General features: G+C 41.3%; 2 protein-coding genes across 9 annotated transcripts in view; one reads left to right on the top strand and one right to left on the bottom strand.

Annotated features, from left to right (window-relative positions):
• LOC139409125 (serum response factor-like) overlaps positions 1-6,633 on the top strand; it is a 78,931-nt gene extending 72,298 nt beyond the window's left edge. The window contains exons 5-9 of one of the 8 annotated variants that reach the window (XR_011634362.1): positions 1,515-1,616; positions 1,863-1,991; positions 2,442-2,518; positions 4,066-4,945; positions 4,981-6,633. Coding sequence is in view for 4 of the 8 variants with exons in the window: in XM_071153869.1 (XP_071009970.1) it covers positions 1,515-1,616; positions 1,863-2,033; positions 2,442-2,518; positions 4,066-4,161 (446 nt within the window). In the remaining 4 variants the exon portion in view is untranslated. Of the gene's footprint in view, positions 1-1,514; positions 1,617-1,862; positions 2,034-2,441; positions 2,544-4,065 lie in introns of all 8 variants that reach the window. The other 7 variants (XR_011634363.1, XR_011634360.1, XR_011634359.1 and 4 more) reach the window with 7 other exon arrangements.
• Positions 6,634-6,693: 60 nt separating this feature from the next.
• Positions 6,694-14,074, bottom strand: part of LOC139409118 (FHF complex subunit HOOK interacting protein 2) — a 32,042-nt gene continuing 24,661 nt past the window's right edge. The window contains exon 18 of the mRNA XM_071153852.1: positions 6,694-10,274. Within this exon, the coding sequence (XP_071009953.1) occupies positions 10,163-10,274 (112 nt within the window). The 3' untranslated portion in view covers positions 6,694-10,162. The remainder of the gene's footprint in view (positions 10,275-14,074) is intronic.

Here is a 14,074-nt window from a genome sequence, read left to right as displayed (position 1 = left end):
TGTTAACCCTTCTTTTTCAAGACCTCTGCAATCCGCCCTGGCATGCTGTCAGTTATCTTCTGGGCCACTGATGGCAGCCCATTCTTGCATAATCAATGCTTGGAGTTTGTCAGAATTTGTGGGTTTTTGTTTGTCCACCCGCCTTTTGAGGATTGACCACAAATTCTCAATGGGATTAAGGTCTGGGGAGTTTCCTGGCCATGGACCCAAAATATTGATGTTTTGTTCCCCGAGCCACTTAGTTATCACTTTTGCCTTATGGCAAGGTGCTCCATCATGCTGGAAAAGGCATTGTTCGTCATCAAACTGTTCCTGGATGGATCGGAGAAGTTGCTCTCGGAGGATGTGTTGGTACCATTCTTTATTCCATTCTGTATTCTTAGGCAAAATTGTGAGTGAGCCCACTCCCTTGGCTGAGAAGCAACCCCACACATGAATGGTCTCAGGATGCTTTACTGTTGGCATGACACAGGACTGATGGTAGCGCTCACCTTGTCTTCTCCGGACAAGCTTTTTTCCGGATGCCCCAAACATTCGGAAAGGGGATTCATCAGAGAAAATGACTTTACCCCAGTCCCCTGCAGTCCAATCCCTGTACATTTTGCAGAATATCAGTCTGTCCCTGATGTTTTTCCTGGAGAGAAGTATCTTCTTTGCTGCCCTTCTTGACACCAGGCCATCCTCCAAAAGTCTTTGCCTCACTGTGCGTGCAGATGCACTCACACCTGCCTGCTGCCATTCCTGAGCAAGCTCTGTACTGGTGGTGCCCCGATCCCGCAGCTGAATCAACTTTAGGAGACGGTCCTTCTTCACAACAATTGACCCGCTCTCCTTGAAGTTCTTGATGATCCGATAAATGGTTGATTTAGGTGCAATCTTACTGGCAGCAATATCCTTGCCTGTGAAGCCCTTTTTGTGCAAAGCAATGATGATGGCACGTGTTTCCTTGCAGGTAACCATGGTTGACAGAGGAAGAGCAATGATTCCAAGCACCACCCTCCTTTTGAAGCTTCCAGTCTGTTATTCAAACTCAATCAGCATGACAGAGTGATCTCCAGCCTTGTCCTCGTCAACACTCACACCTGTGTTAACGACATGATGTCAGCTGATGTCAACTGGTCCTTTTGTGGCAGGGCTGAAATGCAGTGGAAATGTTTTAGGGGATTCAGTTCATTTGCACGACAAAGAGGGACTTTGCAATTAATTGCCATTCATCTGATCACTCTTTATAACATTCTGGAGTATATGCAAATTGCCATCATACAAACTGAGGCAGCAGACTTTGTGAAAATGTATATTTGTGTCATTCTCAAAACTTTTGGCCACAACTGTACAAGGAATAACAGGCATGAGGCAGGCATGAACTTTAGTTGACTGTACATAGGTGTATGAAACCATGTCCAAAACTGTATGGGGCAAACTAATATTCCTACCATTTATAAGAGTTCCGACAGAATATTAGAATAGTGTACAGGTGAGTGATCAGCTGTTTTGTGTTGCCTGTTCCCCTCCAGGGGGAGGGATGACCCAGCAGCTGCAGGCCATCCAGGTACACCCCACCACACACACCAACGACAGCAGCTCGGAGATCTCCCAGACCTCGACTGTCTCCACTGGTAACTCTCCTCTGTCTAGCACAGGGCTGTACAACCCTGGTTATGTGTGATAAGTTAGACTCTGGATAGAGCTTATCTCTCTTGAGTGAGCGGAAGGTTGTACTCTACAATACTGTTATGAGGGGTCAACTTCAGTTGAACAGAATTGAATTTTCCCTCAGTGATACAGTGCCATCTGGTGGGCAATGTCTCTTCTAAACTTCTTACTTTGTCTTATACACTAATATCTTTTCCCCACTCCCCCAGCGACCATTGTCACATCGTCTGTGCCCACGTCCATGGCGGGGCACATGATGTACACCAACCCCCACACAGTGATGTACGCGTCCAGCCCCTCGGCCATGCAGGTGTCCCACGGACAGGGCCAGGACACAGGTGAGACCACGCTTGACTACAGTAGGCTACGCTGGGACACAGGTGAGGCTACACTGGCTGTGGGTTGATGGGGGAGGTTGATTGATATATGATTCAGACCTCAGTTCAATTAGTATTTTTTTCTTTCATTTTTTTTTTTTAGCTGGGTGTGTTGAGTTTAACCTATGAAATGCTCCAAAAAGTGCAACCTATCCTATCTGGCATTCCAGGCAGGCTTAATCAAATGCTCAAAGGATGAAAACGCATACTGTTTTAACCCAGATCTGGTATGAATATAGCTATATAGTCGGGAGGTTGACTGACAGGCTAGTGTGTTTGACCCCGACCCAAAGTGAGGTGGTATAGCCTATACAGCATGCACATAGTCTCTGTATATATTCAGTGGTAAAATGTTAGTTTAGATAAGAGGGCTGTGTTCATGTTTGTATGTGTCTGTCTCTCTCTGGCTAGGTGCTGTCCCTCAGGTATTCCTTACGGCACCCTCGGGCACCATGCAGATCCCTGTTTCTGCAGTGCAGCTACACCCAGTACGGCAAGACCTACATTTTACAAGTGAAACTCTCATATTCTCTCTGCAACCAGCATGCCACTGACATGCACTAATGCATCCGGACAGAGCACTGTTTATCACTGTGGAGGGGAGGGTTTGGCCTGCCTCCTGTACTGTTACTGTATGTGGACTCCTATGACATTTGGGGCTCCAGAGTGGTGCAGCGGTCTAAGACACTGCATCTCAGTGATAGAGGCGTCACAGACCCTGGTTCGATCCCGGGCTGTATCACAACAGGCTGTGATCGGGAGTCCCATAGGGCGGCGCACAGTTGGCCCAGTGTCGTCAGGGTTAGTGGAGGGTTTGGCCTGGGGTAGACTGTCATTGTAAAATAAGAACTTGTTCTTAACTGACTTGCCTAGTTAAACAACCGTTAAATAAAAATGAAAATCATGTTTGGACAACACTGCACGGAACATTATTGAAAGCCATATGTTCTTTGGAAAACTTTTTTTTATTTGTATTGAGGAAGTCATTCAAAGTCACGCAGGATTGAGATTTCAATAGATTGGCTTTTTTATAGAGGTGAATGTGAGTGAATGACTAAAGTTTAGGAACAGAATATAATCCATTGTGTTTCACAGAGCCTTAGTTGGAGTACAATAGCTACCGTACACTATAACAACACAAATGACCAAACTCATGCAAAGTGATGCTTTTAGAAAGAGCTTTCTTATCAAAAATAGAGGATTTTTGTTAATCAATTTAATGTCAATAATTATGTGCTTAGGCAGCAGGGTTGGGGTCAATTTCAGTCAATTCAGGAAGTACACAAAAATTAAAATGATCTTCAATGCTTTTCAATTAGGAGCATTTTGAATTTGAATTTGGTTTACTTCCTGAATTACCTAGAATTGAAATGGAATTGACCCCAACCATGTTAGGCAGGTGTATTGTCTGGCAATAGTCTACTCAACAGTGCAAATTAAGGCATGCAAAGTGGAACCAAAGATGTTTTATAATTAACCCAAGATAGACCACAGCCTGTCGTTTCCAATGGGAGCAAATTAATCATAGTGGGCAGAACAAGCAAGGAGGTGGGCAGAGCCAAGCATGAGCTATTGCGATCCTATTGCCTCGTTCTGGCATGTATTTGCATATTTCCGTTGGGCAACGCCTACTCTGTCAAGTGCACGTGTGCAATAACTCAATTTGCCCTTGCACTCCTAAACAATGAAATTTAAAAACAACTTTGGCAAAGTGTAAAGTCTACAAAACTGTTTTAGGAACAGAAAACTGTATTGATATCAACCGTTTCATCGATGAGAAAATTCGTAGAATGTCGGGCAAAATCCATCTTCTCCCCCTGGCGGCCACTGGGATTCCTCTCATCACCATATTTGGTGCTGAGTGGAAATGCCAACCGAATGGTTCAGATTTATACATCTAGCTCATTGTTCTATCTGTGGTGGACCCATGCTGAGCAGAGTTATGTTCTCTCTTCTTTCTCAATGTCACTTTAATTTTCTTTGACTTTGATTGGTCTTCAGTGGCACATGCTGATGTTGATGTGCTGTGTTGCAGATGGTGATTGGTCAGCAGTTGAGCAGCAGCAGCAGTAACCTGACAGAGCTGCAGGTGGTCAGCCTGGACACCACCCAGAACACTAAGAACGACTGACAGACACACTGAGGCCCAGACATCTCTATTTATTGATGCCTTCCATCAGCATTTCATTTTACAGCTCTGTGGGTTGCATTTACATTACAATTATGTATGTATGCACACGCATGGAAGGGTATGTGTGTCGCTAAGCTTTGTATGTGAGTAGATGTTTGAAAATACGTATGTATTCATTCAGTAAAGCATAGAAAGGAATTGAGATATTCACTAAATCCTCCTTTTGGAATACCTTGTCTATAGTATTATTTTTGGGGGGGGGGGTGGGGGTCTGTAATTATTTGTCAAGTGCACATGATGCAGGTGCTGCAGCTCCACACGTCAGCCAAAGAGACATTTTTGTGTGTGTGTGCGCGTAAACGTGGGATTTATAAATGGGAAGGGTATGGTGGCTTTGGGGTTAAAGACATTTGTAAATGTACATAATTATTTTTTAATTGAATCAAATTGTATTTTTTGCCTGTTTGTGCGATGGCATATAGTTGTTTTGTATATGCAAGTAATTTGCATATAGAATAAATTAATTATTTATACACTATGTACACCTGCTCTTTCATGACATACACTGACCAGGTGAAAGCTATGATCCCTTATTGATGTCACTTGTTAAATCCACTCCAATCAGTGTAGATGAAGGTGAGGAGACATGTTAAAGAAGGATTTTAAGCCTTGAGACAATTGAGACATGGATTGTGTATGTGTGCCATTGAGGGTGAATGGGCAAGACTAAAGATTTAAGTGCCTTTGAACGGGGTATGGTAGTAGGTGGCAGGCGCACCAGTTTGTGTTAAGAACTGCTGGGTTTTTCACGCGCAACAGTTTTGCGTGTGTTTCAATAATAGTCCACCACCCAAAGGACATCCAGCCAACTTGACCCAACTGTGGGAAGCATTGGAGTCAACAAGGGCCAACTTCCCTGTGGAACGCTTCCATGTAGAGTCCATGACCTGAAAAATTGAGGCTGTTCTGAGGGCTATTTCTTATAGTTGGCGAACTAACCTTACAAGATAATGTATTCTGAAGCGTAAAATATTTTCTGGTAAAAATGTATAATTTAATTATTTAAATTGAGTTAGCTGGATAAGCGGATCCTGCATTGTGAAATATAAGCCAGCTTGTGCCAAACTGACTGACAAGGGTGACATCTTTCTAGAATGAATCACAATGACCTCTTCACACCTTGCCAGTCACAGTGCTGAAGGACTGTGTCTACTGGTGCCTGTATGGCCATGTAGGTTACTGAAAGTTATTTTCGCTAGTCTGGGCAGTTGGTAGCAGGGCACTAGCAAGCTGTGTCGGTTAAGAATTGGACATAATGCCAGGGTAAAACACTGAACTCGAATGGTTTTCTGCTATTCTCTGAAATAAAAAGGGTATTTTCTCTAGGTGTCAGTACTGTATGAAGGGTTTGTTAGTCTCCTTATAACCATACCTGGATTCATGTATTATATATGCTTAATTATGCTAGGTGGGTGGGGTTTGCACTTTTGAGACTTTTATATTGGTTCCATCACAACAGGCAGGCTCAATCAAGCACAACTTATGTATATGAACCCAGGTCTGCTTATAACATGGTTGATCAATCATCCAATGTCATATTGCCTCTGAACCATTTAAACATGCTATGCTGGCATTTTCTTAGGAATTTACATTTAACTGTGTTCATGAAGAATAGTGAGGTTTTAAAGGGTACTTCAAAAAGTTAGTTAACCCAGTTAATCCACTACAAGTTTTAAAGGAAGCCTTATATAACTTCATAGTATTTATTTGGAGAAATAATGGTATTTTACCCAGTTAGGACCCACTTTACCAAGGTGGATTGGGGATAGTGAGAGCACCATTTTCTCTCTACCAACAGGGCCTCTTTTTCATAGTTGTGGGTTTACGTTCTCATGAAGGGAATTGAAATGCCTGTTTATTCTGCAAACCATCACGCAAGAGCCTTGGACCTTAGCTTTTACTGTACATTAAACTCATGTATTTCTCCCATCCCAGGAAATTGTTTCTCCAGTCAGTGGAATATTTTTGTGTATATATGGACAGAGCTGACAATGTATTGAGCAAGTTCATGTAATGCTTTTTTTTTCTTTGAATTTGCAATCAAAGGCCAAGATTCAAGCCGATCATGTTTGTAGACATTGCGTCTTTTAAAGGCAATGTTGCGGAAATCACGTTCAGATTTCGACCACTCAATTGGAAATTCTTTAATGTCAAGCGCGCTATATTGAGGTTTTGGATGGAATCCCAGCCAAAGTCTTGTGGGTTAGAAGTTGACACTTGTTATCTCAGATTCTTCTAATGGATCTCAAAAACAAAAACTTTTAAAAAAGGAGATTATGAATAAATGGAAGTGCAGTCATGGTAAAAATATTAAAATGGTTATTTTGTGCAGTTTTGTTTTCGTACTTTTGAATCTAAACGTCACCATATGTACAAAACTTTTGTAATAAAAACTAATTAAACCTTCCAATGCATTTTGTCCATAATCCAATTTGTTAAATTTGATTCAACAATAACAACCAAACAACTTGATGAATAAAGCTGTATTTTTATTGGGGACGGAAGATGTTAAACAAAGCCATAATGTCCTGTATGATTTCTCACACACACACACCGAAAAGTAGCACGCATAAACCAGAAATGGCAGATGAGAATGAAAACGTGATGCCCCTGAGTGTATGAGAGAAACTGCAGAAAAGAACCCACCCTGTCGGCGATAGTTACTTTCGAGACACTGATCATGAGCATCAAGAGGCGTGATGAGGAATGAGCATGCAACTTAATATTACATTTAAATACCATTGCACTAATCACAGAATAAATCATACTGGTCAAGAAAAAGTCCAAAAAGGTAACCCATTTCACACCCAGTTTTAGGTTAACAATTAAATGCAGCAAACATGTTTTACCAAAGATATACAGTGATTGGTCTAAGCGGATACAGAACAGGAAAATAAACTAAGTTGGCATCAGATTTTTTGAATACTAGACTCTTGCACCCAGACAAGGAAATTCAGTATGCCTTTCACAAATAGAGCATCCAATGTGTGACAAACAAACCCAAGCCAAGCAGTGAAACCATTAATGTCACAATGTGAAGTAAGGCATCATTGTATTTCCTTGTCAGTGTCTTCAGAAGAGGAGCAAAGTGCTGACTGCTAAGAAATCATCATGGATGGGAAGGGAGCCTGGTCACAGATCTGTTTGTGCAGTCTTCCCAACTCCTATGGTCATTAGTGTGACAATGGCCATAGGAGTTGGGCCAGAAGGCACAAACAGATCTGGTCCTCGGCTAGGAGAGAGATGCTGCTTTCATAATTACAATAAATGATATGCATGCATTTACACCTGGCAAATATTACTATTGTACACGTATAGCCTATATACACAGGTACAGAAAGGTTGGAAACGTTGATCACAAAATGTGCATGATTAAGAATTTTAAAAAAAAATTCATCCATTAAAGTAGACAAATCACTCCTGAAAGGTGCATCCTAATATTTTTTGGGGAGTTCATGATACAAAAAAAAAAAAAAAAAAAGCTTTTTAGTATTGGTATATGTACAACATATGAACAAGAATGAAGACGATGTGCAAATCTGATTTCATGCAAACGTTTGCATAATTCGGCCAGAGGGGTATACTACAATGCAGGACAACCAAGGTAGACAGCTAACTTTAATCAAAATGAAATAACGTATTATCTGGTTCATTTATAAAGCTAAAGCGGTCAAATGGGTTGTTCGTGGAATCAATCAGATGTCCATATCTTCCTAGAGATTTATCCAGATAACATTCAAACAAGTTAGCTGGCTAACAAGTTGATCCTATTTTGTGACATACTCCCCCAGGTGCTGTATAGGGAAGCCAACTTGCTATGTCAACTTAGCAGGAACAACAGCACTAGCCACTAAGTTCAGTGTCCCGGCTAATGTGGAGTATTTCAAACTCCTGACCTCATGGAGATTCATCCAGCCTGCGTACTACAGCAAGCATTCACACAGACACACACCAACACACTCATCCCCTATAACACAACCACACACACACACTGGGCACCATCCATGTACAAACCCAAAGCGTTCAGGCAAGCAACACATCCCCAGCACCGGTTTTGTCGTGTAGTTCCCTAATTCAGACCGATTAAAATAATTAAGTGTAAGTGTCCAACCTCCACAAAATTACTCCAACAGGTACTTGCAACGAACCCTGGTTACACAATCTTCTAACCTACACAGCACACACACACAATAGTGTCCTCCATCATTATATATATTTTTTTACATTAAGGACACAGAGTCCTTTCCTCTGCGTCATCAAAGATCATGCTGGAAAACAATACTATTGGTAAATGAAATACCTCTTATGGAAACAAACTGTGTATCCAATTGCATTTATAAAATGGTAGCTTACGAAGGAACATATCAAATTCATGTACTGTGTTCCCATACATTTACATGTAGGCCTACATGCCACAATGTAAGCTAACCAAGACAGAATTATTTATGTAATAGGACCACTTTGAGGACCACCCAACCCCAAAATTAAGATTACCTCCTATAAATAAACAAGTAATGAATAACATGTAAGATCGCTGAAAGATGGCCATGCCACTACACTAGTACAGATTAAAAGACAACATAAGTGTACAATGTAGCAGAGAACATTTTGAAACGGCAATAATGATTACTGTATTAAACGATAACATTGTCACAGAGGCAAAAGAAGAAGAAATGCGGCGTCACTTTCCTCAAAAGCCGACGAAGATCCGAAAAGAAAGCAAAGATTCTGATATATGTAATGAGTGCAAATGTACATAGAAGTCCATGTCCAAATCCAGTTTGTTTTTCAGGATCCACATTCTACACAATGTGATGTCACATTACTCTATAATGTTATCCCATTGCTAGTGAGGTTGACGGTGCAAACAATAAGAAATACACAACCATTGACATGGTTAGGTAGGTAGCCTGAGCAATGTTAACACGAACATCTCCACGGTGAAGTTTACTAGTCAGGGACAATTCAAAACTTGACACATTTTCTGCAAATTAAGTTGCATTGAGAGTTCCTTGTCTACCTTGTCTATTAAATTGGTTAAAAATGGTTTTCTTTCTTTAAAAATGCATATCTGACAGTTAAAAAGGCAACCTGAAAGAAACTGTGAAAATAAATACAGGGACTTTCCACTTCTGCCACACCGTGACTAGTATCTTATTATCTCAGACATTACAGTGAACTTCTTCATACATTTTTTGTTTGTTAAATAAGAAAATTTTACATTGTATTGTATGTACTTTTCTTTTTAACGAATCGGGTGAATTACCTGATTTTGGTAAGCAATATGGGTGCTAATTAGAGGGGCTGTCTTGTCCACAGATTTTTTGTGATTTGACATTGATAATCTGACAGAAGAAGAATATATTAGAGATGTGGGCTAAAGATAAAATGTTTCACTAGGAAACAAACCTCCTGAAAGAGTGACTGAAAAGGCGTAATAATCCAACACTAAGGCATTGACGCTTACAAACAGCAGAGTATGAAAAAAAATTAAATTACTACACATACAGAAAAAACATTTCTCTCCCTATGACACACATAGTGAAGGGGTGATCATATTTGTTTAGGTTGGCGAGAAAGACAGAAAGGCGAGAGAGAGAGAGAGAGCACGCAGGGACTCTGCAGGCCTTGCCCAGCTCAAACCATCTTGAGAATGTCCCCTCTCCTATCGCATCCATCCACACATCCTCTTCCTCACCCTGAAAGCCTCTAGCCCCAGATTGCCAGCCTTACTGTTGTTCTGGTTAGGGCATGGGGCAAAATGCTTTATCTGTAGTCCCAAGACATTTGATGAAACATATCCTGCTTACAGTATGTCTTTGGGGCACAATCGATTTTAGGGATGACCAGTGGAAAGTAACCAGTCGTTTGTTGATCCTGTCCTCTCCCTGCCCGCACTCCCCTCCCCCCACCCCAGTCCTGGCCTGTCTGGCCGGTTGGATTAGGGGGAGGTGGAGGCAGACGCGTGGAACTTGACAAAGGCAATGGCAGCCAGCTCCTTGCAGAACTCCTCCAGTACAATCACCCCCTCCAGCAGGGTCATGTGGTCGATGCTACATGGGAAAGACCAGGCAGGCACAGTGTCAAATTTTAACACATCCCCTTCAATCAAATACTTTGGTCTACCTGAACTAGGTCTAAAATGTGTTTATGTGGCCAATGCTACACAGAAAAGGGGAAGGGACAGGGGTTGGTTGAGGGTTGGGGAATGCTGTCAGCATGGCCACTCCTCTTTAAATGTGTCACTCATTGTGTCAAGCCACACCCCGCCACACAAAAAAATGGAGCAAAAGTAATAAAGTTTTGGGGAAACATTCCATACAAACCATTTCGTACCATGATTACGGATAATCCTGGACGAATCGTGAATAAATAATAACGATTATTTGCGATTCATTCAGGATTATCCATAATCATGGAGGCATCCACATTAATGTAGAAGTGTTAAGAAATCATATATTATCATTTACAAGAAGGACTTCAAAATGACAAATTACATGATTTACCATTCATTTCCATTGGGCAACAAATGATCTGAAACCAGTGGAGGCTGCTAAAGGGGAGGACGGCTCAAAATAATGGCTGGAACGGAGCGAATGGAATGCCATCAAACACGTGGAAAACATGTGATTGATGTATTTGATACCCTTCCACTCATGCCATTACCACAAGCTCGTTCTCCCCGATTAAGGTGCCACCAACCTCCTGCGTCTGAAACACAACCAAAACTAACTGCAAATACATCCAACAAGTTTGTAGAGTCACACCCTTGATGTAGTCATTGCATGCTAGGAATATGAGACCAAATACTAAACTTTGGACTATTTTCATTTTAAGAATCTTTAGGGCTTTCAAAACATTTGGAACCGTGCCTTTGAGAGAAAATAAAGTATTACTTGTTAAAGAACATACAGTGGGGCAAAAAAGTATTTAGTCAGCCACCAATTGTGCAAGTTCTCCCACTTAAAAAGATGAGAGAGGCCTGTAATTTTCATCATAGGTACACTTCAACTATGACAGACAAAATGAGAAAAAACATACAGAAAATCACATTGTAGGATTTTTAATGAATTTATTTTCAAATAATGGTGGAAAATAAGTATTTGGTCAATAACAAAAAAGTTTATTTCAATACTTTGTTGTATACCCTTTGTTGGCAATGACAGAGGTCAAAAGTTTTCTTTAAGTCTTCACAAGGTTCACACACACTGTTGCTGGTATTTTGGCCCATTCCTCCATGCAGATCTCCTCTAGAGCAGTGATGTTTTGGGGCTGTTGCTGGGCAAATCAACTCCCTCCAAAGATTTTCTATGGGGTTGAGATCTGGAGACTGGCTAGGCCACTCCAGGACCTTGAAATGCTTCTTACGAAGCCACTCCTTCATTGCCCGGGCGGTGTGTTTGGGATCATTGTCATGCTGAAAGACCCAGCCACGTTTCATCTTCAATGCCCTTGCTGATGGAAGGTTTTCACTCAAAATCTCACGATACATGGCCCCATTCATTCTTTCCTTTACACGGATCAGTCATCCTGGTCCCTTTGCAGAAAAACAGCCCCAAAGCATGATGTTTCCACCCCCATGCATCACAGTAGGTATGGTGTTCTTTGGATACAACTCAGCATTCTTTCTCCTCTAAACACGACGAGTTGAGTTTTTACCAAAAAGTTATATTTTGGTTTCATCTGACCATATGACATTCTACCAATCTTCTTCTGGATCATCCAAATGCTCTCTAGCAAACTTCAGACGGGCCTGGACATGTACTGGCTTAAGCAGGGGGACAAGTCTGGCACTGCAGGATTTGAGTCCCTGGCGGCGTAGTGTGTTACTGATGGTAGGCTTTGTTACTTTGGTCCCAGCTCTCTGCAGGTCATTCACTAGGTCCCCCGTGTGGTTCTGGGATTTTTGCTCACTGTTCTTGTGATCATTTTGACCCCACGGGATGAGATCTTGCGTGGAGCACCAGATCGAGGGAAATTATCAGTGGTCTTGTATGTCTTCCATTTCCTAATAATTGCTCACACAGTTGATTTCTTCAAACCAAGCTGCTTACCCATTGCAGATTCAGTCTTCCCAGCCTGGTGCAGGTCTACAATTTTGTTTCTGGTGTCCTTTGACAGCTCTTTGGTCTTGGCCATAGTGGAGTTTGGAGTGTGACTGTTTGAGGTTGTGGACAGGTGTCTTTTATACTGATAACAAGTTCAAACAGGTGCCATTAATACAGGTAACGAGTGGAGGACAGAGGAGCCTCTTAAAGAAGAAGTTAGAGGTCTGTGAGAGCAAGAAATCTTGCTTGTTTGTAGGTGACCAAATACTTATTTTCCTCCATAATTTGCAAATAAATTCATTAAAAATCCTACAATGTGATTTTCTGGGTTTTTCTTTCTCATTTAGTCTGTCATAGTTGAAGTGTACCTATGATGAAAATTACAGGCCTCTCTCATCTTTAAGTGGGAGAACTTGCACAATTGGTGGCTGACTAAATACTTTTTTGCCCCACTGTATCTTTCTCTGAGCAACTGTATTAGTATAAAATAATGTAATTTAGCTCAGTATTTTAATTATTGATTTTATAATTGCTCATCTTGATCAAGGGTGTCAATAACCTCACTATATACACTGAGTATACAAAACAATTCTGCTGGGTTTTTTCACGCTCAACAGTTTTCCGTGTGTATCAAGAATGGCCCACGGTCCCAAAGGACATCCAGCCAACTTGACATAAATGTGGGAATCATTGGAGTCAACATGGGCCAGCATCCCTGTGGAATGCTCGACACCTTTTAGTCCATGCCGACAAATTGAGGCTGTTCTGAGGGAAAAAAGGGGTTCAACTCAATATTAGGAAGGTGTTCCTAATGTCTTGTACACATATATATTTTATTTATATTTTGAATCATTGATTTTATAAATGATTGAATTTGTGTATGTGTGTGTGTGCAGTGAATTATAAGTGAAATAATCTCTGTAAACAATTGTTGGAAAATTACTAATTGTGTGCATATATATGCACACAATTAGTAATTTTCCAACAATTGTTTACAGAGATTATTTCACTTATAATTCACTGCGTCACAATTCCAGTGGGTCAGAAGTTTACATACACTAAGTTGATCGTGCCTTTAAACAGCTTGGAAAATTCCAGAAAATGATGTCATGGCTTTAGAAGCTTCTGATAGGCTAATTGACATCATTTGAGTCAATTGGAAGTGTACCTGTGGATGCATTTCAAGGCCTACCTTCAAACTCAGTGCCTCTTTACTTAACATCATGGAAAAATCTAAAGAAATCAGCCAAGACCTCCAAACGCCTGAAGGTACCACGTTCATCTTGTACAAACAATAGTACGCAAGTATAAACACCATGGGACCACGCAGCCGTCATACCGCACAGGAACGAGATGCATTCTGTCTCCTAGAGATGAACGTACTTTGGTGCGAAAAGTGCAAATCAATCCCAGAACAACAGCAAAGGACCTTGTGAAGATGCTGGAGGAAACAGGTACAAAAGTATCTATATCCACAGTAAAACGAGTCTTATATCGACATAACCTGAAAGGCCGCTCAGTAATGAGAAGCCACTGCTCCAACACCGCCATAAACAAGACAGACTACGGTTTGCAACTGCACATGGGGACAAAGATCGTAATTTTTGGTGAAATGTCCTCTGGTCTGATGAAACAAAAATAGAACTGTTTGGCCAAAATGACCATCGCTATGTTTGGAAGGAAAAGGGGGTGGCTTGAAAGCCGAAGAACATCATCCCAACCGTGAAGCACGGGGGTGGCAGCATCATGTTGTGGGGTGCTTTGCTGCAGGAGGGACTGGTGCACTTCACAGAATAGATGGCATC

The sequence above is a fragment of the Oncorhynchus clarkii genome, chromosome 1, assembly GCF_045791955.1.
Source record: "Oncorhynchus clarkii lewisi isolate Uvic-CL-2024 chromosome 1, UVic_Ocla_1.0, whole genome shotgun sequence".
Taxonomy (NCBI): Eukaryota; Metazoa; Chordata; class Actinopteri; order Salmoniformes; family Salmonidae; genus Oncorhynchus; species Oncorhynchus clarkii.
This window is presented reverse-complemented; position numbering and strand designations above follow the sequence as displayed.